Here is a 23,136-nt window from a genome sequence, read left to right as displayed (position 1 = left end):
AGGCGGTGAAGCGGGCGGCATGGCGGCTGCAGCCATAGCGCGGAGCGGGCAGCGGATAGCGCGGGTAGCGGGTGCCCGCAGGGGGGCCCCGCCGCCGGGGCTTGTCGGCGGGCGGGCAGCGGCGGCGGGCTGGAGCCGGCCGGAGCCCGGCGGAGAGGTGCAGTACTGCGCCGAGCTGGTGCGGTGAGTGCGGGGGGAGGCCTCAGGCGTGGATGTTCCGCTCCGAGCGGGGGGCTTGCAAGCGCTTCCTCTTGCGGGAAAGGAGCTGAGTTCCCTGGAACCTTTTCAGGAGTTTCTCCCTCCAGACGGGAGTTTCCCCCGGCTGCTCTCGGGCACGCGTGGTCGCGAAAATAACCCCTGCGGTTCCCAAGTGCGCGGTGGCCGCGGTGGGGCCTCCCCGGTGCCTCGCCCCCTCCGTGAGGGGAGCAGTAGGGAGTAGCCAAATGCTAAAGCAGCATGGATGATATAACCTGCAAACGGAGAACGCCTTCCCCCACCTGCTTTCACAGCTGCTCTTACGGAATAACGTTTCCATTTCATCGTCTCGGCTTTTTGGAGAGAAAGATCACCGAAGTGGGTGTTTAAAAATAATGGGTGTTTTCAGACCCTGGGTACTGGGCAGTAGCCGGGCTCCCAAAGTGCTCCTTGGAAAAGTGAGCCAAAGCAGAGGAAATCCTTCGGACAGCTGGACAGACAGTTCGTGTAGTTTCTCTGACCCGAATGCAGGACGGGGAGAAGTCTGTGTTGTCAAAAGCGTACATTTTTGGTCAAATCAGAAATGCTCCAAGAGAAGCCAGAGTGCAGCTCAGACGCTTCCAAGGCAGGCAGTGTTACCTGCTTGGCTTTTGGGCTATGAACAACATACAAGGCCCCTTAGCTGCTTTCTAATCCACAGGAGTTCAGAGGTACAAAGTAAACAATTAAGTCTATTTGTAAAGACTTGAGGAATTTCTCTTTAGATACAGTTGTTCTAGGTGGCTGACCAAAGCAGGCAGAAGGCCTCCAAGCACGGGACAGGATTATTTTCTCCAAGCTGATGCTTGTAAAAGATACAAAGATATGTGTGATCAGCAGTAGTGTTTGAAGTAGGAAAGTTAATGGAAGAAATGTGACAACCTCAAATTTTCCGTGCAGCACCAAGCAGCAGGTCTTTACCAGTGCATCAGAATGCATAGCCAGGTTGCATTTGCCATGATAAAACTTGAGATTACAGCTTTGTTTTCATTGCTACTCTATTCTGGATTTGTTTACCTGTTACTGGGGAGATCAGAAGCTGTGTGTACAGTTAATATACAGGTAAAGTTAGCATATACAGGTGAAATGTTTTCACAAACTATGAGCAGAATAGTTAGGTTCCAAGGCACAGGAGCTGAGAATGGTTGAATTTGAATGTTGTTATTGTTGTTATTTTTGTTAGATCAAAAAAGACTACTTATAAAATACACCTGCATTCAAAAATAATACTATGAAAGGTGGTTATGCTTTTGGCATCATTTAATTGAAGCTGCTGTTCGCAGTAGCTGATACATTGTGTGGGAATCAAGTTATTAAAAGTAAGAGGAAGGACTTAACCATTCAAGCAGAAATAAAACACTTGAGGCTATGCAAGCATCAGTAACTCACCAGTCCTGAATTTGTGTCTCCCACATGTGAGGAGGAACAACTGAGTTACAATTTAATGATGTAGATTTGAGCAACTTTTTTCAATATGCAAGGTGTCCTTTCTCTTTGGTTTTCCTTTTTCTGCTGAACAACGCTTTCAAACGTAGCTTTAAGCTAGTTGGTTAAAAACATGTTCCCCGGATAGGTAAGTTTTCTGTCTCTTGCTGTTTATGACGTCTGCTCCAGAAGACAAGCTTGTGGCGTGATGGTACCATGGAGTTTGTAACATGGAAGAAACCAATTACAGTGGAAGTCCAGTAATGGTCTTAGCCAACTTTTCTTCAATCTGTAGGTTTGTGTGTAAACTTGTGCTTACTTGAGGGGGAAACTAAAAAATACTCGGTACCAGAATTAAGGCCATTCAGTCCTTTCTTCATTTCTTACACAAAGAGATTTGGCGTGAACATGATCTGTGGTCATACCAATTCTATTTTACAGGCTGAGGCTTAATGGATTTGGTTTTCTGCTGTTATGTCCAGGAGTGCAGTGTCAGCATTAAATTAATTTTTCTTTTTGCCTTTTTTTTCTTAAGATTTTTTTGGCTACATTTGATTTTTAAGCTTAGAGTGATTGAAAACCAAAACAACAAACCAACATGCCAACACCATTACTAGAAGGAAGACAAATTTCTCTATTGTTCTGCTGTATTCTTTCTGTAATGTGTTCCTTTGTTTCCTTTCTGGAAGTAGAGGTGTTTTTGTGTTTGAACAACGCAGACAAAGTATATAACTGGGACTTGGAAAATGTGGCAGTAAATGTTGCAGCTCTGCCCAGGGTGGGCAATACTGGGCATTACCACAGTCAGCCCCGAAAAAAACACTAGGTTTGAGTTGGTAACGCTTTTCAGAAAGTGTCTTCAGGGAGGTTCGATGCATCTGTTCTTTAATGAAGGTGACCTTTACAGCTTGCTAAAATTCACAAATGTTATGGTTTTGTTGATGCTTCTGTATTTGCATCAAGCTCTAAAAGAAGTTTCACAACTGTTGTGAAAACTCTAACGCATTTGCTGGTTGTCAGCTGCTGCATATTGTAGGGGTAAGAACTTAGTTAAATCTCAGCAGCTTTTTGTTTGATGCTAAAAGTAGCAACCCTCATAACCTGTGATTTTAGTTTGGCCTTGCTATTTTAAACTCACATTCAAAAGAAATATGAGTACATGCAAGAACAGCAGACTTCATGAAAACAAGTAAATGTCTTTTACTTGGCACCTGCTTCTGACTCTCGAAACTTGGGGGAGTTGCTGGTCTTGTTCTAATGATGAATCAGGTTACAGGCTTATCAGAGTACACCAAAATGTTGTTCAAAACAAGCAGTTCAGCTTTCCAGAGGTGACCAAGTGTCTTTGTTAGCTGTGGTTATGATGATTTCACAATTTATGAGTCGTGCACTGTGATTGTTTTTAATTTAACAGCACACCCAAGTGGCCAAGCAAAGGCATATCACTCTCTACTGGCAACAATTTACCTGTGGTGAATCTGGCAAGACCTAGATTTCTTACGCTTCAAATATAGTTACCAATATACAAAACCTTACTGGTTAAGCAAATGCTCTTCTGCCAAGCTCCAAAGCACAGTCTTAAAGAAATGTGTTTTCATGCTTGGAACAGAAGTCTGGGAGTTGGACAATCTGGATTCGATTTGCAGATATGCCACAGCCTCGTTCCATGCCTTTAGCCAAATAGCTTGAGATCTGGTTTTGAGAGGTACACTGGGGAGTTCAGGCAGCACCCCCTCACTCTTGGAGTTTGTCTTATTTTAAAATAAGCTTTCAAGCTGCCGCTTTCGCAAAGTCAGAGTTTGTAACTTTTTTGCTACTGTTTTAGGAGTTCAGTGCCAAGCCACAACACACCCGATTTACATAGAGCTATAAATAATACATGTATTTTTTCATCCTTTCACAGAAAGCGTGACTATGAAGGGTTTCTGTGTTCTCTGCTGTTGCCTGCGGAATCTCGAACCTCTGCTTTTGCCTTGAGAGCCTTCAATGTGGAACTGGCCCAGGCAGGTATTAAAATACATTTGTGAACTCTGGAAGTGTAAAATAACAGTTTCAATAGTGCAATACAAACCTCTAATTTTGAATGGCCCGTGGAAATTAGCCAGTCTCCCACCGTTTATTTTGCATATGTACATGGTTTTGCTGACTTTTCATTGTGCATTTTAAAATCGAATGATAACAAACAGGCTGTGGTCCTTGATGCTGTTACATAATTGCATCTATGTCCTGGCTTCAAGTGCAGCGACTGAATCAGTTAAGTGCAGCTAAATCCTATCTGTTGAAGGTCTGTAAAAAAAGTTGGATGATATAATCAGCTGGCAAAAGCCTTGGCAAAAGCCAGGTGATGCAAAGGCTGTGGGGAGGGATGTTTGTCATTAGGGAGTTGTGGGAGGGAAGTGGCTGCAGTCTTTCCCCTTTGCTAGGTGGCCAGAAACTGCCAGGGCAACCAGGAAAGTTGGTAATGCTTGCCAGAAGGGAGTGGTCCAAGAAATGTGCTGAACAAACAAAACCCCTGAAAAACTTCTGCAGGCTGTGCTGGCAACCAATTGCACTGCCCGCCCTCACTGCTTTTATCACTGCTGCTTTTCCTTCTGGGAAAACAGGTAAGGTGAGGGTCACACAGGGCTTAATCTCCATGGGTTTCAAAGTCAGGCGGAATGAAGACTTTTTTTGTGTGCTTTATGAGGAAAACATAGGCCCACAAGCATCATCAAAGGTCTGGAGCATCTCTCTTATAACAAGAGATTGCAGGAGCTGGGCCTGTTTAGAGAAGACTGAGAGGGGGATCTCATTAATGCATGTAAATATCTCAAAGGTGAGTGCCAGTAAGATGGTGCCAGACTCCTCTCAGTGGTGCCCAGTGACAGGATGAGGAGAAACGGCTGTAAACTAAAACACAAAAGGCTTTGCCTCAACATGAGGAAGAACATCTCTGCGTTGAGGGTGGCAGAGCACTGAAACAGGCTACCCAGGGAGGTTGTGGAGCCTCCCTCTCTGGAGGCATTCAGAACCTTCCTGGAAGCATTCCTGTGTAACCTGCTGTGGGTAACCCTGCCTTGGCAGGGTGATCTCCAGAAGTCCCTTCCAGCCCTAATGATTCTGTGATTCTGTGGATAACTGTGAATTCAGAACTGATCACTTTCCCTACTGAGTTTGGCTATGTCCTGTGTCTGTCTTTTTGTGTAGATAGACCAAGTGCCTTAAAGACACTGAATTTCACTCCAGATGTATCCTTTCCAGATCAAAGACTCCATAACTCAGAAGACTACAGGTCTGATGCGAATGCAGTTCTGGAGGGATGCTGTGGAAGGCATATACTGTGATAACCCGCCACATCAGCCGATTGCTACAGAACTGTGGAGGGTAAAATACACTTTTGTTGCCCTACAGTTCACTTAACTAAAATATTACTGTGGAAAATGATGACATCATTTTGTGTGTGCTGTGTTGTATAGTTAATAGCATTATTTTATCTAAAACAGATAGTGTAAATTATTCTTGTGTCTGTGTTTGATATTGTAAATTGCTGACAACCAAAGAGCAGAGTTGAAGGATATTTAGGACCTAGTTGGAGGGTCAGACTTCTGTGAACCATCTGCTTTTTTCTCTTCTGTTTAGGTGAAGGTCGGAGTAAATTGTGGTAGGCTGTAAACTGATACAAAGTGAGGTGCATAAGTATATTGTCCTGAGCCAGTGCTAGTCCTGCCTGAAGAGATTAAGCTGTACAAAAGACAGGAGGCTAAGCACAGAGGCTGCCTGAAGAGATTAAGCTGTACAAAAAGAAAGGAGGCTAAGCACAGAGGTTGAAGTAGCAAGTAGGGTATGAGGAAAAGCTCAAGACCTTCATACGCACTTACTGGGTAGTAGGGAGAATCTTAATACAGTCTTCTCCCATCAGGAGTTGTTTGATGGCTTCTATCTGTGTGTTATGTTTTGCACAGATCCTTTTGTATGCATTGTGTGGCAGAGAATGTACTTGTGAACTTAACAATACATTGAGTAACACGGAATGTACTTGTGAACTGAACAACAGTTTATTTTTACCAAGATGCCAGGGTTTTGCAGGCACTAGAAGAAGTTCATAAAGAGTACACTTGCAGATCTGTTCTTCTGCTGCTCATGATCAAAGAAAGAGAGGTTTTCTTCCAAAATTTTGTTTCTAGATAGTACTGTCATTGGTGAGTTTGATGGATGATTGAAGGTCTGACGGCAGTGTAAGTGGATTTTCCCTTGATGCAGATACAGAGCCACATAATAATGTAGTTGGTTGGGCTCTCGTCATCTAGTCAAACTTGCCACTCAAAGGTAACATCAAACTTAGATCAGGTTGTCAGGGTCATATTGATTTAAATTTTTAATTTCCTCATGGATGGAAATTCCATACATTGCTAACTTGTCATCTTAGGGCCCTGCAAGTCTTAGAACTCTTCAAAATGAGCAGGTACCATAAGGCCTCTATAAGACCAGAACTTGCATTTAGACTAAAGATCTGTGAGCTCCTGAACAGGAAAAGCTGCTCTTTGTCTAGATCTCAATAGCTGAATACAGTTAACATAAATCTTGTAGGTAGGTTTGTGGGCCTGCTGAAAAACAGGCAGTGAAATGCCTAGTCTTCACCCAAGTACTCATCTGCATTGTTTCTGTTAAAATCCTGTGAAAAGCAGGACACTTACTGTAATGCTGGATTAGAACAACACAGTTCCTGTGGAATTAGAACATTTCACATCCACTCTGCTGCACTTCTGAGACCACAAAAATGAGACCTTTTCAAGTCCTCTCTCAATGATTTTGGCAGTGCTGAAACTGTGGCCTCTCCCTGACTCTTCCGCCTTCAAATGTGAAATAAAGCATAAGTGAGCATTTGTTCCTGTCTGTCAACACACATGTTTAGATTAAGTTGGGATTTAAACAAGATACACTTTGTTTGACTAAAGAGAAAACATCAGTAAAGCCAAGAAGTAAAATAAAACACCCGTTACAGTAACTTTTAGGAGGACTAGACCTATTCATAGGTGTCTCCAGCTCATACAGTTAGAATGAAGACTCGCAAATGTTGTGAACATTTTTATGGGATTATGGGAGTTGAAGATGCACCTAGGGTGATACTTTAATGCAGGCTTTAAAATGCAGATTTGGTCATTGGCACGTCAACCTTTGTGTGTCTTTGCTTTTGATTTCCGTCTTTCTGTCTCTCTTCCAGCATATGGCAATCTTCCCAGGAAAAAGACTGTTTTCTCCCCAAATGCTTTTGTCTTTTTTCCAAGGAGGAACTTGCTTTACTGTAGCTTAATTTAGTTTTATTTCTGAAGATATCCTCTCATGTAGTTGTCTGATTGAGTGGGTTAGGTACAAGTTAGTTTTGGGTATGATTGTATATATTCTTTGGACCAGTTCTAATTTCAGGCTGCTTGGGTGTATATCCATGTGTGTGTGGGGTGTTTTAATGCCCAAACAGTCTCTGAGCAGAGGCCTTGCCATGGCCAACCTCCCTCCCAGTTTAATTGCTGAGCATGATGTCATATGGTGTGGAATATACCTTTAGTCATTCAGGATCAGCTGTCCCAATCACGTTGCCTCCCAGATCCTTGTGCACTCCCAGCCTGCTCACTGGTGGGGTGGTGTGAGCAGCCCAAAAGGCCTTGAAGCTGTGTAAGCTCTGCTCAGCAATAACAAAAACATCAGTGTGTTACCAACACCATTTTCAGCACAAATCCAGAGCATTGCCCCATGTAAGCTACTATGAAGAAATCTAGTTCTATCCCAGCCAAAACCAGTACAACGTTTAGATAGGAACCATGCATATATTGAGGTATCAGTTGCAGCCCTTTCCAACAGCTGACTGCCAGTCATACTCCTTTCTCACAAAACAGAAAGAATTGCCCTATCTCTGGTAAGATTTCACTTCACATATGATATCCCTAAAGGAAGACCAATATAAGACAATCCAAACAGAACTGGTTGTGAAAGGAGATACTGGAAAATAATTCAGAAAGTGTTTCTGCTCTGGTAGCTTTGAATGCTGCAGAGTGCTGGACTGAACTAACAATCCAACCTGAGCTGGTGACCTTTGCACTCAGGGTGTGATTTCATTTCTACGTTTCAGCAAACACCCAGGAATGACCGATTTGAAGAGTGGCTTTCCAAATGTTCCGGAATGTTATTGCAGTTCTTAGAAAGAAAGGTTTGGGAAGACACCTGAGCTCACAAATATTGCAGAGCTGTTAATAGAATTCAGCACGTCTTTTGCACAGCAGATTTTATGTGCACTGTTTTCATACTGTTGGGTTTGTGTGAGGATAATTTTGAATTTCCAGAATAAATAATGATTTATCACGTAAAATATGTTCCTGAAGTTTTGTATATATCAGAATACTCACATTCAGATTCCAAGAGTTTTATGCACTAGTAAAATGTATAAGTATTCTTTAATAGTATTTCTAGGATTATTAATAGTTCATCTTTCAATTACTTTAATATAAACTTATGTAACAGCTGTATGATACTTGTTCTTACTTATCTGTCCATTTTTATCATACGAAGAATGAGATCTAATTCTCCTTTTCTGTGGGAGAAGCCAATTTCCGAAACTTGAAAAATGAGGACCAGTGTATTTGAATGAAGGTGATTCAAAATAGATATAATGTACAAATCAGGCAATTTAGGAAAACTCAGTTTGGTGCTTTAAGTCTTGACCTGTGAGTGTTTCAAGGATTTAATTTACAATACTCAGGACGAACAAGTGAGAAGCACAACTGACATTTGTAGTGGTAACTTCAAATTTGCCTTTTCACATACCAAGTGCTTCCTCAAGCACCTTTTCTGGAATCAACAAGATCTGTTCTTGATGAACCTTGAAAAAATACTTACAAATATAACGGATGTAAAGAAGAAGTTGAAAGTGAGTTATAAAGGCTGAGATTGTGAGAAATCTGCTCCATAAGTTTTGTTTATAAATACTGTATGTGTGATTGCAGCCTTTCTGACAATGTGGTCTGCAAAATTCAGCCTGTGTAAGTAAGAGGATTGAAGGTGAATTGGATAGAATGAAGTGGTGCAGGAAGAAGGTCAATTACAAGATAAGAGCTAGAAGAAGAGTGTGGAAATATGAGATGCTGTGGGATATTTTTTTTTTTTATAAGCCCATAATACTGAATATTATATGACTTGATTGAGTGCTGTCTTTACAGTACATATTGGTATGTTGTACTGATGTTTTCTTGAAAATTTACAGGGGAAGTCTTTTTATTGCTCATCTCTCAAGGAACCTGTGTTTTCTTTGGAAAGTGAACGTAGTTATCTGCAAATATTTTGTGGGAACATATGACTCCATAAAAGAATAAATTACTTTAAAAAAATATTTTAAAACAGATGCTCTCACTGCACTGGCTTGATGCCCAACATTGCGTTTTTTGTGTGCAACAGCTTGTAACAAAGCCAGTTGAAAATTTTTGTATCTGAAGAAGATTCTAATTTTCCACTTTGTTCTAACTCGGTAAATACAATCCTGGTAAGAAGAAGCTTCTCTAAAATATATTTCAGCCTTAATTCAGAATGCAGTACAGCCATCACTTTGTGTACACTAATACGGATGTTTTATTGGTAATTTTCAGGCTGTCAAGAGGCATAACTTGACTAAAATGTGGTTTATGAAGATCATTGATGAAAGAGTAAGTATTTACCATTCAAAGTGTGATTCTGGTTTTAGCCATAGTAGGGGTTTTCCCCCTTATTTTTGTTTGCTTGTGTGTAAAAAGCTTAAGTAATTACTCTTTTCCAGACAGCAGTGTTTCTCTTTAAGAATGGCACTGCTGTATTTCCTTTTTGACACTCCCACTCATAATTTCTGTTTTTTTCTGGCCGAAATGGCTAATAGAATCCTTTGTTTATTTTTGCTTTAAAATAGATGTAGTTTTTTGTTGACGCGGGAGTCACGGACAATGCAGAGACGATCAATGTGATCAAGCGATTGCCAAATTTATTACAAAGCCTTAACTCCTTATATACTATTTCTTACATGCAGTTAAAGTGATTTGGCATATTATGATTGGATACATGTCTTGAAGACCCTTAGTGACTAACATATAATTGGTTAAGCACAGGTGTGAGAACTTGACCTCGAAAGCTTGCCAACAGTCCACAGTTCTTATTAACTCAGTGAATTCCAGCTTCTTCTTATCTTGCTTGCTTAAGCTTCTTTGGGGCTCTCATGGCCTGCTGTATCTTTCAGGATTATTCAGAGTTTATGTACTAATTATGCATTCTCCCATGAGAACACTGTCTCCACATCTCCCCCTTTTTGTTTTATATATGTTTTGGATGACCCTACTTGAGCAGGGGATTTGGGCTAGATTGTATCTCCAACATATGCCAGCTACAGGCTGCTGGGCCTGCCCCTTTTTTCTGCTGTATGGCTCTCTGGTAACAGGGGAGGCCATCCTTCACATCAGGGTCTGGCATGGCATGTGTCCCCACCGCTCCACGCCTGCTGGGTTGCAGCCAACAGCAGAGCTAAAGGTTCTTCTTGGTGGCAAACACAGAGGCCAACCCAGCCTTGCCCTTGACTGTGGTAGCAGGCATTTTGTCAGCCTCAGTCCTTGCACCTTGTTGTCAATGCACAGTTTCACCTGCTTCATCCAGTAACAAGTCGCTACTACAGCAAAGTGCACACAAATTTACATTGGCAGAGTAACTATTACAGGGTGCAGCAGCATGTTGAAGATGCTGATGGCAGCGAGGGACTAGCCGAAGAAATTTCTTACCAGTGGAATTCTCCCCCCCTCTTAATTTGTTCCATCACCTGCTTTATAACACTACCATTGTATTAAAATCTTTCTAGCTTTTGCCTTAGCATTTTCTAGCAGCTACTGCAAATTTCCATACTCTAACATCTCTTTTGTAAGTGAAAAATCTGTACAATACAAGATGTAGTTCCTCATTAGCAACTGGCTAGTAAATACAGGTGGTTTTATACACAAAATCACAGCCTCTAATAATAGCTACTTTACAAGCACACATATTCAGGATGTTACTTTTCAGTTGCCCCAAGTGATGTTTTGCAATCATTAGTTTTTCTCTTCCTCTATCTCATTCTGCTTGGGGTATTCACGGTCAGCTCCTGTAGCTGAGGCATCAGGTTTTTCCATTTGTCTGTCCAGCTCATGGCAAGGCTTGACAAACTTTGCAGGCAGTCGCCATGGACCTGTAGGCAGGAGGACACAAATATAGCCCCTCCTCCAGGTCATCAGTTCTTGAGAAGCAGACAGGTTAAACTGCACATTGTTAACAGTCGAGGAGTTTGCTGCATCATTGCCTCATTTTTTTTTGTTTTTTTTTCTGCCACCCTGGTGCTGCTTAGGTGACGGCTCATAAAGCTTGTGGGTGCACTACCCCTCTCGCTTTTTCAGTTAGCAGTTCTTATTTCAACCGATGTATCTGTTCCTCCAAGTCTTGGATTCACCCCCAGGTTACCTTAAACATACAAACATACTAAGCAAGGCTCCTACCATGCACCCACTGTGTTGCAGGTGCTCTTTAGGCTTTGTCTGTGGTGTCTCTACAAACTGCCTCAATACCTCAATAGATTGAGAGGTTGGGTTTTGTGGTGTTTTTTTTTTGTTGTTGTTGTTTGTTTTTGTTTTGTTGTTTTGTTTGTTTTTTTTCCCTTCACTCCTCGGCTCTGGCGTCCATCCTGGCCGTTCCGCCAGTGGAGCACTGGGAGCTGAATCGGAGGTCAGCATTTTTTTTTTTCCAGAGTCACTCACCCTGCTTTGCACAGCTACAAATGCCAGCCTGCTGGGCAGCAGCTACAGCTGCCTGCCTGCTTCAGCAGCAGCCATAAATACCTGCCGGCAACCGCACTTTTGCATTAACCCTTTCTTGCCCGAAATGTTAAACTGCTACCAGTTAAAAACTTTTACATGAACCCAACAACAAAAAATACACAGAACACTGTCTGCCCTCAACACACACACACATATGGGATCCCACAAGCACACTCCACACAAGTACAATATTTGAAACACAAAATCCAGACAATCATTACTCCCACTACACAGTCCCACGTACAGAACGTGGCACAAGGACCCTGTGGAGACTAACAGGAAACCAGCTCCGAGAAGCATCATTACAGTGCGAGGTGGCAGGCCCATCCTTAGCGGGTGTCCCTGCAGAGGCTCTGCCTCCCCCACATCGTATGAGGCTTGGGCTTTTACACTGACCAAAATGCACACTCATTCCGACACAGGTGGCCAGCAATATCTTTAAAGGTCTCCAGAGGTCGACAGAAACCTGGACATACTTATATTTACCAACTTCTAGTACATGAGTGTCACAGAGAAACTGTATTAAATGAGTTGTATAAGGGGTCCCAAGTCCACAGTCCATCACAGTATGCCCATTACCCCTGATAAGAGAATAAGAGAGACCTTCCCACCACCAGAAAATCACACAATACGTCTGTATCCCGTGCTGATCTCGCTTCCCTGTAGGTTTGGGGGAGGGGGGCGTGGGGTGGGTGGTGTTTTTTTGTTTGTTTGTTTGTTTTGTTTTTGTGGTTTTTTTTTTGTTTAAAAAAGGTTGCTCCCTTCACTTTAAGAAGGACTGAAAACATCTATAAAACGGAAGTCCTAAGCTCAAATTTCAGTTCATTCAATCACTGATAAGGGGGGTGTCCTGGAGCGGTGCTGACTCTTTCCAGGGTTTCACCCATCGAGCTGGCACCCACTGCAAACCGGAATCTGTAATTTGCACACATATAACCTCAACCACTTAGTTTTACTTCCGCAGGACCTTTCCAAATGCCGGTTTCCAAATCCTTGTACTGGACCAGAATACCCAGAGTTTTAGTCATATAACCTGAACCTAATGCCTGACCATGTATTATAGCAGGGGGATCATTAAAGTCTCCTGTCAATTGTAAAAAAAATCATAACATACACAGCTTGAGTATAAGAGGATTTTAACCCATATGTGGTCACTGCTTGTCAGGCCTCCTTAACTATTTTGAGATCAAAAGCTTCCCACTCTTTACCCCCTGCTGTGTATTAAACACAGGATATGCAGAGAGGCCCATTGCAGAAAATTCACCAGTAATAATCGCATCTTTGATTAACCCACGCCAACAGTGTGCAGGATTTGTGCCTCCCAATACCTCTCCTACCCCGTCCCCCTGTTTGCCTTCTTTAAGGAAGGGGTTTTGCAGAGGATAAGGTGGTGGCACCGATAGAGATGTGTCAATCTGAGTCTCAAGGGCTTCAAGCTTTTTCATCAATTGTTGCAGCTGAGCGTCACCAGGGCCCGTGAGTAGTTGCTGATGAGCTGAGCAGACCGACCCGGGAGACGAAGAGTCAGAGTCTGGAAGCAGAGGATATAAATCTGGCTCGGATTCAGGGGACGCGGAATATGATCCTGTGTCGACCTCAGGGTCTCCATTGTTTGCAGCTATGTCTTTCTTGTCAGGTGTCTCGTTTGGTATGTGGCCATCTGTGGACCTGGCTCTTGTTTTCATTGGCTCAGGGCGTTGATTTTTTCGGCACCATTCCAGGTACCACAGGAGGTGCAAAAGTCATAGCCGCAGCACTACGATGGGGGTTAGGGGAGACAGCCCCTTCTGGAGCTGTGGCAGCAAATACAGAAGCTACTGCCACCCTTTCCAATTTCATCTCTTTCAAAGTCTCGAACACCAGTCTCCAAAGTGTAGAGTGTTTCTGTGCATCTTTGGTCCCTTTACTAACCTTGCGATCATGGGACCACTTTAACAGCCTCTGTAAGGTGGCACTATCATATTGCAGTCCTCTCTTAGAGAGTATGTGCTGGAGGAGGTTTAGGACAGCCCCTTGCTCTTTGTCCAACCCCATTCTCCTCCCGACCGCTCACCTGATCAGAGTGAGATTTCCAACTATGAGTGCACTCCTTCTGAACCGTCTATTTTTCCGGTTCCAGCTTGTCCTGCCGGGGCAGCAGGGGTTCGTTGGTCGCCTTCCCGCCTCCTCTGCTGCTTCTATCTTCAATTGCAGCAGGCAATATACAGAAGATCTGAGGGTCCCTGTTTGGGCACCATTTGTTGACGCGGGAGTCATGGACAATGCAGAGACGATCAATGTGATCAAGCGATTGCCAAATTTATTACAAAGCCTTAACTCCTTATATACTATTTCTTACATGCAGTTAAAGTGATTTGGCATATTATGACTGGATACATGTCTTGAAGACCCTTAGTGACTAACATAATTGGTTAAGCACAGGTGTGAGAACTTGACCTCGAAAGCTTGCCAACAGTCCACAGTTCTTATTAACTCAGTGAATTCCAGCTTCTTATCTTGCTTGCTTAAGCTTCTTCGGGCCTCTCATAGCCTTGCTGTATCTTTCAGGATTATTCAGAGTTTATGTACTAATTATGCATTCTCCCATGAGAACACTGTCTCCATAGTTTTTGAGTCCACATTTTCTTGTCCTCTGCTCTGGTAATATCTGTGCTCACGTTTTCTGTTTGCTGGTCTCGGTTCCCGAGTTGAAATGGTTACCCCTAGAAGTAATCCATTGGGAATTATACTTAGATACCTTTCTGTATGTAAGTGGGGGGAGTTCCATCCTATAGGATTAAGTTGTAAGGTCTCCACACACAACTGTTAAGAGTTTTGGAAAACTACACTGCATTGACATTACCTTACTCTTCCTCACCTCTTTTCTCACCATGTCAGTATTGCCCTTGAGTAGCCTTCTGTAGTGGTGAGCCATGGGTGTAAAACCTCAAAAATTAAATGACCCATCTGCACCCTTCTGCCACACGTTGTTGCTTCTCCTTAGCATGGCTGTGGAAATTTTTCTAAGTAATGCTGTAAATGAAAGCATTCCAGTCACATTAATTTTAAAATGTCCACTCTTTTTCTAGGAAAAAAAGTAAGAGGAACAGTTTCACTGTGCTTGCAAGGGCAAGAATGAATAACTGAGGGCAGGGATTTCTTAAGCTAGCTTTTCTGCTAAAGTTAGTGTCTCATGAAGATATACCTTGAGTCAGTTACTTGTGGAGTGTTGTTCCTATTTCAGAGGGTTTTTTTAATTGTAAGACTGGTGTGATTTAACAACAAAAGCCACTAGGGCAGGAAAAATGATGGAGGATGTTACGGTTTTGGATGTATTTGCATATGACTTTGAAACGTGTGTATGATTTATTTTAGTGCATGTTTTAAAAAATGCATCCCTATTTATCTAAATTTCTTTGTGCTTCTCATGAAAATTAAGTATTAAAATTAGCAACCCCATAGCGTAAAAATATCATATGATGCTTTCTTCTGACTGTATCCATTTTTATGAAGAATTCTGATTTCTTCTTACTGCAAAAAGTTACATCTGTTCTAGTAACCAGACTTGGCTGCAGTTGCATGTAGTTACCAGTTATTCGGTTATGTTAGACTTGCTGTAACTACTTCTGTCTGTGTTTATGCTCTCTTTCTATCTCTTAATTTTGTCCTTTTGTTTTTCTAATAGTGAATTAGGCTGACATGACCGTATTAATAAACTGGTGCAAACAGGAGTTCTGTTTACATTTCACTGAAGTTCTGTATTACAGAATGTAATATTAGCAAATATAATAATGTAATAACAATATGTAATATTGTTCATATTATAGGAGAAGAATTTGGATGACAGGGCATACCGTAACATCCAGGAGCTTGAAAAGTATGCTGAGAACACTCAGAGTGCTCTCTTGTACCTCACCTTGGAAATGCTGGGTAGGCATTTTCCCCTTTTAAATTTTGTTGGTGACTCTGAGTGCAGGTACAGTATTTACTGGTGTTTATAAAAAGCCCACTCCTTTTCCACTGGAGTTTAATTTCAGAAGAGGTTGTTTTAGATGATACTTCAGTTATCTTTTGAATGCTTAACCATAAATCTGGAATCGTACCTAGAACTCTATACTTTCCTTAGGAGCTGCACAGTGGAAAGTTCATTAAAGTGCAACTTCCTGCGGCTGTGTTGTTTGTTACTTTGTTTTCTCTTTTCTTGCTCCCTGTGGTAAATTTAACTCTTCACCGTATTTTCTGATTGTTGCACTTGTCAGAACAACAAGTGCTGTAGTTTATTCTGCAGCTTTTCTTCTGTATTGCAGTGATATACACTGGTTATCTTGAAACAGCTGACTTCCCAACTTTCCTTGCTTATGATGTACATTTGGGTCTGAACTCTCTCCTCTTCCTGAAAGTAGGTTAACTCTCAGTGATTGAATAGCTAGGGAAAATGCAACAAAGATGATAGGACTCTTGTGATTAAGAGCTACTATCTGTGTCATGTCTGATAGAAGAGTCACAGAATGGGAAAGAACTGTTCATTTGCAGTGGGGAAAAGGATGTTTAGGTGTCTTGTTGCATTGTGGAAGTATTCTCTGTATGACTTCATATGTAAAAGAAGGGTGAGAATTATTATTATTTAGTAGCATTTAGTATTGTAGTAGCAATATATTCCTCTTCCTTACCACACTAGTCTGATGGAAGGCCAGTGCTGTGGTTAAAACAGCTTAAAAAGAGAAAAAGAGACAGTTACAAAGAGAGATATGGTGAGCACATTCTTCTTTGGAAGAAATGAGGAACCTCTCTCTTCACATCTGATGTTCACTTCCTCAGTATGAAATCAGTTAAATGTTGCAAGTGTCTTTCTGAACATCTGACAGAGAAATGTTAATTTTCCGTTGCTTTGGTGATGAGATTCAATTTGCCATGCTACTGCCTCATTGCTCATGACAGCACAAGGGAGGCAGGAGAAACACAGTTTTGGGGCAGGGGACATAGCTGTAGGACCATTCTCTTGGGCTTCAGTATACTGCTGAATTGGCTGCAGCTAATCATGAAACCATTCTGTAAGCATTAATGCTTGTCAGGAATCTTACACTTGAATTATTCTTCTGGAAGGAAAAACAGTTCTTGGAATACTGTTATCCTGGGAAAAGACATGACAATGAACATATATATGTGTACTGATGTATTGTATCTGAGTAGGTGCTACCCTGCTAACTATACCCTTTGCAGAAACTGCAGCAAGCTAAGAGACATCTTGCTCCTGAATGTGGAAGTCAATGAATTTACCTGCTGCTTTGCAACTCTGAGATGAGATCTCAAGGCAATTTATGAACATAGACAGTTTTAGCACAGATCAATGCACTTAGCTTTCCTTAAATATGACTGTGATACACATCAGGAAAGACTGTACCCCTCAAAAGTCCTGGCAGTATGTTTCTAAACATATTATTTCTGCAATTTTAGGTGTGAGGGATGTCCATGCTGACCACGCAGCCAGTCACATTGGGAAAGCACAAGGCATAGTTACCTGTTTAAGAGCAACTCCGTATCACTGTACAAGACAAAAGGTCTTTCTTCCCATGGACGTTTGTATGTTGGTAAGAGAAGCAGGTTGTCTGGAATTGCACAGGATAGTGTTTATGACTGTGTCTCTCAATGCTAGATATGAGATCATAGATTATTAGGCTGGAAACAAAACATGCAGAAAACCAGTGTGTAGAAATGCACATATGGAATGGTGCCTTTTTTTGTTGTTGTTGCTTTGCTTTATTTTGGATTTTTTACCTTTTTTCTTTTCCTATCCCCATGAATCATAGAATCATAGAATTTTTTACCTTTTTTCTTTTCCTGTCCCCATGAAGGAAGCACTGTGAGAAATCTCACTTCTGAAATATCCTTGGGTTTCTCTGTGCTATCTTTTCATAAATGTGCTGATGGATTTGGGTGTTTTTTGGGGCTTGTTTTGGTTTTTTTCTTACATATTTGAGAGCTTGAAGCATACATTCCATATATTGCTGTATGAGATGGTGTAGTCCTGCAAATTCTGCAGTTCAAACTGTATACTTAATTTGCATTGGAATTTGGCAGATCTTGCAATTTGGGTAAAATGGGATTAAAGATTAAAATGTTTTAATTAATATTCTCTAGCTAGATCTGTAGGTATCGTAGCTGTTACTCCTTCATCAAACATTAATGCTGTTCTTTTTATTTTTAACCAAAATGTATGTAATTATGGTGATGCTTAAGGCTGCTTAAGGCAGTTGTGTTAGTATTTTCTGACTATTGTTTCAATACAATTGAAAGTTTTAATTTGAAGTTTAGTAGTTTAGGCCACTGAAAAAAACATAGATACTAATACCGGTCAGAGTTACAAGGCTGCAGTAAGGAGCTGCACCCTGCTTTCAGCCCTTCTGGAGCTGGATGGTATGGAAGGCCTTCCAAGTATTTAGCTTTTCAAACATAGCCTGAAAATTCACAGTCATTGCTTGCCACGGAAGGTGTTTTACAGTGAAACTGTAAAAACAGCTTGCATCCCTTCTGTGCAGACTGAGCATCCTGTAAGCATTTCAGCTGCTGGCAAGTGTCACAGAGTTCTGCTGGAGTTTCTACCTCCTTTGAGGCCTACCTGTCTGCCTCTATACAGCTTTCATACATCTGAGTTGTGGTTGAGAACAGGCAACTGGTGCAGTTCTGATATACCAGATTATGTCTTATATTGGTCAAAGATTGTGATCAAAGAATAAGTCTGGGGTTGGTTATTTTTTTTTGGGGGGGGAGTGGGGTTTTTGGTGTTTCTGGTTTTTTTTTTGGTTTGGTTTTGGCAGTGGGTTTGTTTGGATTTAGTTTTGGTTGGTTGATTTTGTTCGGGTTTTTTAGGTTGGGTTTTTTTTTGGCAGGCTTGGACGTGCACAGTGATCCCAAGATAATGACTTACCTCATAAGCCAGCATGGCTTCTGTGTTAGCTGTTACTGGCTTTTTCTGCCTAATACTGATTCTTGAATTCTGGTTTTAAATATTGAGCATCTAAACTGATCTGAATTCCTGAAACTTTAAAATCTGACTTGGTATCTGACTGACCACAGAGTCTTCAGGGGACAAACTCATGCAAAGAGAGTCTGTACCAACTGTTCTCTTTGTTAACTTGATATTTTTTTCCCAAGTGACTGGCCAAAAAAAGCCTAGTGGAATTAAAAAGGAAAGGGCAGTGGTAAAGCATTTAGGCTGTTTCAGTCTTGTGTCATTAGTGCATTTGCTGGGACAGGATTTTGAGAAACTAAAATGGAAACTTGGATATTTATTGAGGGGGTTTTATCTTTCTGATTTTCCTTCCTGTGTCTAGCATGGAGTTTCACAAGAGGATTTCCTAAGAGGAAAGCAAGAGAAAAATGTGAGAGATGTAATATATGACATTGCCAGCCAGGCCCATATTCATCTAGAACATGTGAGCTTCCTTCCCTTTTATTTAATTAGGCATAATTGATGCTAGGCTTCACAAAGCATTGTGCATGTGGTGTTGGAAGACTTAGAGCTGCCTATTGGACTTCAGATATTTTAATTACTTTGAGGGTTTAAGTAAAAAAAAAACAACAAATCAAACCAGCAGAAACCACCACACAAACCCTTTAAATATTACAGCTACTTCTGTTGGAATATTATACTTATCTGTATGTACAGGAGGCAGTTTACTTACAGCCAGATCCAATTGCATGTGTATAAATAGTGCTTAAAAGCCTTATTACTGGGAGGGAAACTTCAAGCAGACTTTTCTAAATGCAGCTATGTGTTTATGTCTACAACTACATGCATACTTGATGCTTCACTATGAAAAGATACCACTTCAAAGTAAAGAAATGCCAGATTTATCTCTCCATTTACAACTTTAATATAATCCTCAATTACAGCATTAAGCTGTGATCACAGTATTTTATGCAGTAGAGATGGAAGGGCCCTTCTTGATTTTTCTGAAAGTAAGATGAGGCATGCCTGGTTTCTTCAGTCAGCAATTAGTTAGTTGACTAATGTTTTTATTTTTTGATAATAATATGTAGCCTTTGGCTTTATTTTTAATGCACACTATTTATAATTTGCATTTAATACATTCCTGTTCATGTCATTTCACTCGATGCCTCAGTTTTTGTTGTCACATGCTCAAGGAAACTGTTTATTTCACTTAGAAGCAGGGAACAGAGTTGAGAAAAATGCAGCATCAGAACTGTCCACGATGTGTCTTTTCTTTATTGCCCACCCCTCAACCCATAATGCAGAGTGTATAAAACCCATTGACTTTGGCTACAACTGTGGCTTTCAAAAATTCCAGTGCTTGGCCTGAAATGCCTCATACCAGGGATGGGAGGCATGGAAAATGAGCAGTGTGTGTTTCTTGTCCAGATGTTTAAGATTTGTTTGATGGTATTGCATGGAAGCTTTGGGCAGAAGCAGGGAGAGAATTCGGTTCTTCAGAGTCTTTCAGCTAATTTAATAATTCCTAGTGCGCCGGTGCCCTGGCTCCCAACATGCCAAACCAGCTTCTGAAGAGAACAGGCAAAACCTTTCCCCCCGTTCTTCCCACTCCGTTCCTAGAGCCCTGCCGATGTGATGCACTGGGAGGGTCCCATGGAAAATATGCAGTGTGATCATGTAATTAGAGACTACACAGAAAAAGTATAAACAGAACAAAGCAGATTAGGGCAGCATTAGCATTTTATTCAGCGGAATGTTGATCTTGGCAATGCTGCCCCCCCCTCCCCCCTTTTTTTTTAATGGATGGGTTCTATCATCTTAGTTAAAATACAAAAAAGCCTGTGTGAATACATGCTTCCAGCCTCCAGCATCATCAGCGAAGAGTAAGTGACAGTGCAAGATCTCTAGAGTGTTCAAACCACTTGAACTGGCAATAACTGGCAGTAATAACAGGGTACTAACCTCCTTGATAATCGGATGGTCTTTGTTAATGCAAGGATAAAGATACTTTCTCTCCTAATGGATTAAATAGGCTTTTGCTGGCAACATTTGCTGGGTATTTCAGGACTTTAGGTGAATGTAATGGGCTGCTGCCTCTGAATGCATCTATTCTCCTGTATAAAATCACTGTCTTGTTTTGACTGAGGGTCTTAGCCATTTACGCTCTGTCTTAGTTGGAATTTCAGGGTAGGGTAAAGTTTAAACTTGCAGAGAGGTTTCAGCAATCTCAGCATTTGTTTCACAGACCACATAGTTTGGAGGATGAGGGTAACAGTTACCAGCCCCATTTCACAGTCAGAAGAAATATAATCCTCATATGCTAATCTCAGCAATATTATATGAAGTATATTGTAGTAATGTGGCACTTCGTGCACTGAGGTTAAGTTTCTGACATGTGGTCAGCTCTTTTTGATACTGCGACTGATGACCAGCAGAGGGCAAAGTAAGGTAAGGAAGATTGCAGTTTTCTTTAGGAAGTGTGTGGTTTATTAGAATAAAAGCATATAATAAAAGTGCTCTGTCAGTCCCACAATGATCCCTTCAGAAGCCTGCATATACATTTACATGTTCCACCTCTTTCTTTTAAGCATCCCTCCTTTTTGCTTTTTACATTTACCTCAATTATGCTAGATCATTATGGACTCACATTTACCAAGGGGGGGAGGGTTAAACTGTATTTATTAAATCAGATGCAACTTGGAACTTTGTTGGAATAAGGGATGCTAATTTACATTAGTTTATTATATGTAAACTGTAAGATTGGCAAACCATACAAGAATTCTAGTAGGCCTCTCCCAGTATTGCATATATTTGTAATTCCTTTTGTATACAGTGAGGGATGGTGCTGGCTTGCACGTAATGAAAAATTATAGTTTCAGTATGTCAAAATAAAGAGGGACAGAGCCTGTAATGCAGTCTGTTGCCTCTAACCATTATATATAGTACTTGATGTTTAATGTGACATGTTAAATTCTCCTTGTAAGTATGTTTGGTTTTGTTTTTCTTTCTCCCACCTTACCCCATTTACTTCCAGGCTAGATCTTTCAGTAAGAAAGTTCCTGTGAAGGCATATCCTGCTTTTTTCTGTACGGTGGGTGTGATACAATGCACTCTTTAAGTGATGGACTCCTTTCTGTGCTAGTATGTTTGTGAAGAGCATGAAATTGAGCATGGGTAACTAATGCTTCCTGTGTCTATCTGGGGGAGGATGTAATGTGAAAATTGTAATGCCTGCTTGAGGAACCTCATGGTTTTGATCAACGCTTCTAATCCTTCTGTAACTACATCATTGCACCCAAGATGTCTGCATATTCATAGACCATTGTTCTGATGCAGGGGCCCAATAATCTTATCTATTTTTAGAATTTGCTGTTTGGTCTAATAAAGGATAATGCTTCTTTTCACAAAACCTGCTTTTTATATATCCTTTAAATGTGATGGTTATGCTACTGTTTAATAAAACAGGCAGATCATCAGGCCTTTTTGCATTTCCTTATTTGGTTTCATGTATTGCTTTTTAAACTTAATGCCCATTTTGTTGTGTGCACGATATGGATTAACCTTTTTTTTCCTTTTCTAGGTCGCTTTAGATGATTATTTATGTAATGTGCGAAAAGTGGACTTCAATATATTTCATCCAAGCTTACAAAGAAAGAGTGCATTATTACCATTGCATTTATATATTAGATCTTGGAAAAAAATATATTAAAGGTTTGGTTTTTTTTAATATGAGTTCAGAGTGCTGAGTTTTTTCTTTAATGCTGTAATTTTATAGAATTGTTAAGTGTGTAACTTCACACTTCCACAAAGTGGAATTCATGGGAAACAGCAGATGCACATGAACTGTAGCTGTCAGCTTGCTGGCACTAGTTAAGTTTGTTCTTGGAATATTAGGCTGGTATCTCTGCTTCACATGTCTGCCAAGTCATATGTCCCTGTCTGAGATTATACTTTTCTTGTCTTTCCTATAGTAACAGCAATATGACAGAATTCTTCTTGGACAAATTGTGTGCTAATGGATACTTCTGACAGTTCTGACACTTTACTGAGGAAAAAATAAAAAGACTGCTTTGTTTGTGCCCAAAAGCAGTTACAGTGAATGCTTTATAATCAGTTAAGCAATTCTGTTTAGTGCAAGGAGCAGACTTCTTGCAAGTATTAATGATGCTTTATAGTTGGAGGAATGAGCACATATATTTGAATGCAAGAAAACTGTCAGAAAAAGCTTAAGCTGTTTCAATTATGTAGAATTTCAGACTGGTGAAATAGAGCTGTAGTACAGAAATCGCTTAAATGTGTGTTGAGTGTTAAAATGACTATAGGTAGTGGGAGGATAGCTTTGCAGCATAGGAAGAGAACCCTAACACTGTTTATCTGCAGCTCAGCCGAAGGGTTTTTCACTCTGCTCTTGGCTTGGCTGTATCTTCCTCCTGGCCTCTTGTCTCGCTGTTGTTGCCCACAGCTACCATTTCAGTGTGGGTTTGACTGCTTCTTTGTTCATATTCACCATGCTGCTCAGGACACTCTCCTACATGGCTTCTGTGAATTCCTTTCCTTCGGTACTGTGAAGAAACATATTCCTGAATGTTCCAGGTCATTTGAGTCCTCCCTATGTAAAGATACTTCTCTGTATCTTTGGTGGGAAATTAGTGGGAGTGTTCTACTCTGTGCCTCTTAGGATCAAGGTAAATGTTTCTGTTTGAATTGTTTTTTGGTAAAGTAATA

The 23,136-nt window shown here is 41.0% G+C and overlaps 2 protein-coding genes and 1 long non-coding RNA gene across 8 annotated transcripts in view; 2 read left to right on the top strand and 1 right to left on the bottom strand.

Annotated features, from left to right (window-relative positions):
* Positions 1 to 23,136, bottom strand: part of CCNE2 (cyclin E2) — a 340,944-nt gene that overhangs the window by 53,386 nt on the left and 264,422 nt on the right. The gene's annotated exons all lie outside the window — the stretch shown is intronic.
* NDUFAF6 (NADH:ubiquinone oxidoreductase complex assembly factor 6) lies at positions 11 to 22,136 on the top strand. 6 transcript variants are annotated; one of them, XM_062604612.1, is made up of 9 exons: positions 11 to 183; positions 3,563 to 3,662; positions 4,900 to 5,022; positions 9,270 to 9,326; positions 15,287 to 15,389; positions 16,914 to 17,047; positions 18,791 to 18,892; positions 21,446 to 21,502; positions 21,992 to 22,136. In XM_062604612.1, exons 1-9 carry the CDS (start codon positions 20 to 22, stop codon positions 22,118 to 22,120), a joined length of 969 nt encoding a protein of 322 aa, XP_062460596.1. In that variant the 5' UTR covers positions 11 to 19; the 3' UTR covers positions 22,121 to 22,136. The 6 variants fall into 6 exon arrangements, with proteins under 6 accessions (XP_062460596.1, XP_062460597.1, XP_062460600.1 ...); XM_062604613.1 differs by having other exon boundaries at positions 46 to 183; positions 3,563 to 3,666; XM_062604616.1 differs by lacking the exon at positions 4,900 to 5,022 and having other exon boundaries at positions 46 to 183; positions 3,563 to 3,666.
* Positions 5,029 to 7,211, top strand: LOC134156525 (uncharacterized). Its single transcript, XR_009961943.1, has 2 exons — positions 5,029 to 5,358; positions 5,409 to 7,211. It is a non-coding gene; the product is annotated as an uncharacterized LOC134156525 (long non-coding RNA).

This window comes from Pezoporus occidentalis, unplaced genomic scaffold (genome assembly GCF_034315485.1).
Source record: "Pezoporus occidentalis ecotype Australia unplaced genomic scaffold, CSIRO_AGI_Poc_V1 ctg87, whole genome shotgun sequence".
Classification (NCBI taxonomy): Eukaryota; Metazoa; Chordata; class Aves; order Psittaciformes; family Psittacidae; genus Pezoporus; species Pezoporus occidentalis.
Note: the sequence above shows the minus strand (reverse complement) of the source record. Positions and strands in the feature narration are given on the sequence as shown.

What these genes read in the sequence shown, in the direction of transcription:
- NDUFAF6 (XM_062604612.1), top strand. Translation starts at nt 20, where the DNA reads ATGGCGGCTGCAGCCATAGCGCGGAGCGGGCAGCGGATAGCGCGGGTA. An exon ending in CCTCACCTTGGAAATGCTGG is followed by an intron (nt 15,390 to 16,913) that starts GTAGGCATTTTC and finishes CTGCAATTTTAG; the next exon opens with GTGTGAGGGATGTCCATGCT. An exon ending in CCATGGACGTTTGTATGTTG is followed by an intron (nt 17,048 to 18,790) that starts GTAAGAGAAGCA and finishes TCCTGTGTCTAG; the next exon opens with CATGGAGTTTCACAAGAGGA.